The sequence below is a fragment of the Sinocyclocheilus anshuiensis genome, unplaced genomic scaffold (genome assembly GCF_001515605.1).
Source record: "Sinocyclocheilus anshuiensis isolate Anshui unplaced genomic scaffold, SAMN03320099.WGS_v1.1 scaffold1355, whole genome shotgun sequence".
Lineage (NCBI taxonomy): Eukaryota > Metazoa > Chordata > Actinopteri > Cypriniformes > Cyprinidae > Sinocyclocheilus > Sinocyclocheilus anshuiensis.
This window is the reverse complement of record NW_015540070.1, coordinates 112,448-115,194: the sequence shown is the minus strand read 5'-3', so window position 1 is coordinate 115,194 and position 2,747 is coordinate 112,448. Positions and strand designations below refer to the sequence as shown.

The following is a 2,747-nucleotide window of genomic DNA, read 5'->3' as shown; positions in this document are numbered from 1 at the left end:
TGTTTTTGTGTGCACACTGTGTGTGTGTGTGTGTGTGTGTGTGTGTGTGTGTGTGTGTGTTTTCTCTGGCTGTTAATGAAAGACCATTTGCATTTGGTTGGGTAGAAATAGCTTCAGGCCTCTGCGAATATTTCAGGATTTTGTGGTGTGATGTAACATGTCTTTTTGATGATGATCAACATGTCCTACCTGACAGTACATGTTCTAAACACTGAATGTTGTTGAATGGCATTCCAGGAAGAACTGAGTACATTTGTCCCTCTTTAACTCTTATGCACCTTTTACACGTGATTTTTATCTTTGGACGTCACCAGGCTGCAATGTTTTCACTGCTAATGGGCGTTCTTGCTGCCCTAATTTTATTGGAGGTCTGTGTAGTTGGACATAGCTTTTGAGAAACTGATCACAAACGTATGCATGTATGTAAAACCTGTTTCAAAAAAGGAGGATTTTGAGACAAAGAAATTGTCACAATTTCACATACTATTTAAAAAGTCACAATCGTGAGATGTGAAGTCACAGTTGTGAGATATAAAGTCACTCACGATTATGAGATATTGCAACTGTGAAATATAAAATTGCAATTGAGATGTAGTTGCAATTATAATATACTCTAAAGTCACAGTTATGAGGAAGCTGCAATTAAGAGATAAAAAGGCGCATTTAGTGTGAAGCTATATTTGTTAGAAAGTTGCAATTGTGAGAAAGTTGTCAAAATTATGGGGTTGCAGCTATGAAATATAAAGCTGCATTTGTGAAATATCTCACAATTGTTACATATACAGTTTCAGTTCTTAGATGTAGTCACAATTGTGAGATATTAAGTCACAAATATGAGATGTAGTCGCAATTGTGAGTTAGAAAATTGCATTTATGAGAGTTTCAATTAAGAGATAAAAAACGCATTTATGAGATGTGAAGCTATATTTGTAAGAAAGTTGCAACTGAGATATAAAGTCACAATTATGAGAAGTAAGTTTGCAGCTATGAAATATAAAGTTGTGTTTGTGAGATATGTCGTCACAATTGTGAGATATACAGTCTCAGTTCTGAGATGTAGTCGCAATTGTGAGATATAAAGTCACAATTATGACATATGTAGTCACAATTGTGACAACATTGCAATTGTGAGATGTAGAAGCAATTATGAGATGTCACAATTGTGAGATATAAAGTCGCAATTATGAGATGTAGTTGTAGTTATGAAAAAGTTGCAATAAAGAGATTAATAGACAATTATGAGAAGCAAATTATGTAAGAAAGTCGCAATTGTGATAAAGTTGTCATAATTATGAAAAAAAGGGTTACAGTTGTGAGATATAAAGTTGCAATTATTAGATATAAAGTCACAGTTGTCACGATTATGAGAATTAAAGTCATGGTTGTGAGAGATAAAATTGTGCATTGTAAGCCAGTTGTATTCTGGCAATTTGTTTCTCTAAAGCTACATGAAGCTCACTGGAATCTCTCTTTCCTCAGGTAAGAAGACAGGAAAAGGGATGGTTATAATCCAGATCGAAGACGTGAATGATAACATCCCTGTGATTCCGGGCAAAGACCTGATCATGTGTAGTAAGGGCGATACGCTGAGCTCTGTTCTGGTTGAAGCCGTGGACATGGACAAGCCACCTTACTCTACTCCCTTCATCTTCGAACTTGGAGCAGATCATGATGGGAAGTGGAAACTGAAGGATACTACAGGTAAGGATAGAGGGCATTGATGTTTCTTAGGGCTGGGGGTTTATCTACTTTTTTTTTTATTTTTTTTATTTGAATCATTTCTCAATATAGCAAAAACAAACAAAGGCTGATAAACTGAAAGTGTTGCAGTATGATCACAGACATCATGTCTTTCCTCCTCTGATGCAGGTTCCTCTGTGGTGCTGGAACAGGCTGTGGCCATGCCCAACGGTCTCTACAGTGTTCCTCTCTTGGTGAAGGATCTGCAGGGATTCGGGAAAGAGCAGACCATGGATGTGCGAGTGTGCACTTGTGAGAGGGAGGACAATGGGTTGGGAATATGTGGGGCTCGGAGTGCCTCTTCCTCTTTGGGAAGTTTGGGAATCCTTGCCTTAGTTCTCTCTGGCCTGCTGTTGATACTTTTAAGTGAGTGCCCTCTTCTGGCTATGGCCACCATATATTACATACATTTATTTACATATGTAGATACATATGTTTACATATACATATATTTATCGATAGACACACTACCATTAAAAAAGTTAAAAAAGTTATTAAAGAACTATTGTCCTCACCAAGGATGCATTTGATAAAAGTACAGTAGCAATGGTAATATTAGGAAATATTTTTTGCAATTTAAACTAATTGTTTTATATTTTAAAATGTTGTTTATTCTTGTGATGGCAAAGCTGAATTTTCAGCATCATTACTCCAGTCTTCAGTGTCGCATGATCCTTCAGAAATCATTCTAATATGCTGATTTGGTGCTCAAGGAACATTTCTTATTATTATCAAAGTTGAAGAGTAGGGCTGGACAATAATTCAATATCAATATGTATCGCGATATATTTTTTTTCAATAACGGTGATATGATTTTTAAACATATTTCCGATATTTCGATATACATTACCAGTTTCCCATACATTGATTTATTTGTGCCGTTTGACTTCGTTGAATAAACACGAGCACTGCACGTTTCAAAATCAAAACACGGCGCGGGTGTTTTATATGAATGTATCTCTGAAGGGAATTGACTGTCTTCAGAAAAGTTTCGATGGCATTTTCAT

At 36.2% G+C, this 2,747-nt stretch overlaps 1 protein-coding gene across 1 annotated transcript in view; it reads left to right on the top strand.

Annotated features, from left to right (window-relative positions):
* LOC107687187 (desmocollin-3-like) overlaps window positions 1-2,747 on the top strand; it is a 13,434-nt gene that overhangs the window by 7,796 nt on the left and 2,891 nt on the right. The window contains exons 9-10 of the mRNA XM_016484419.1: window positions 1,480-1,701; window positions 1,870-2,106. Coding sequence (XP_016339905.1) covers window positions 1,480-1,701; window positions 1,870-2,106 — 459 coding nt within the window. The remainder of the gene's footprint in view (window positions 1-1,479; window positions 1,702-1,869; window positions 2,107-2,747) is intronic.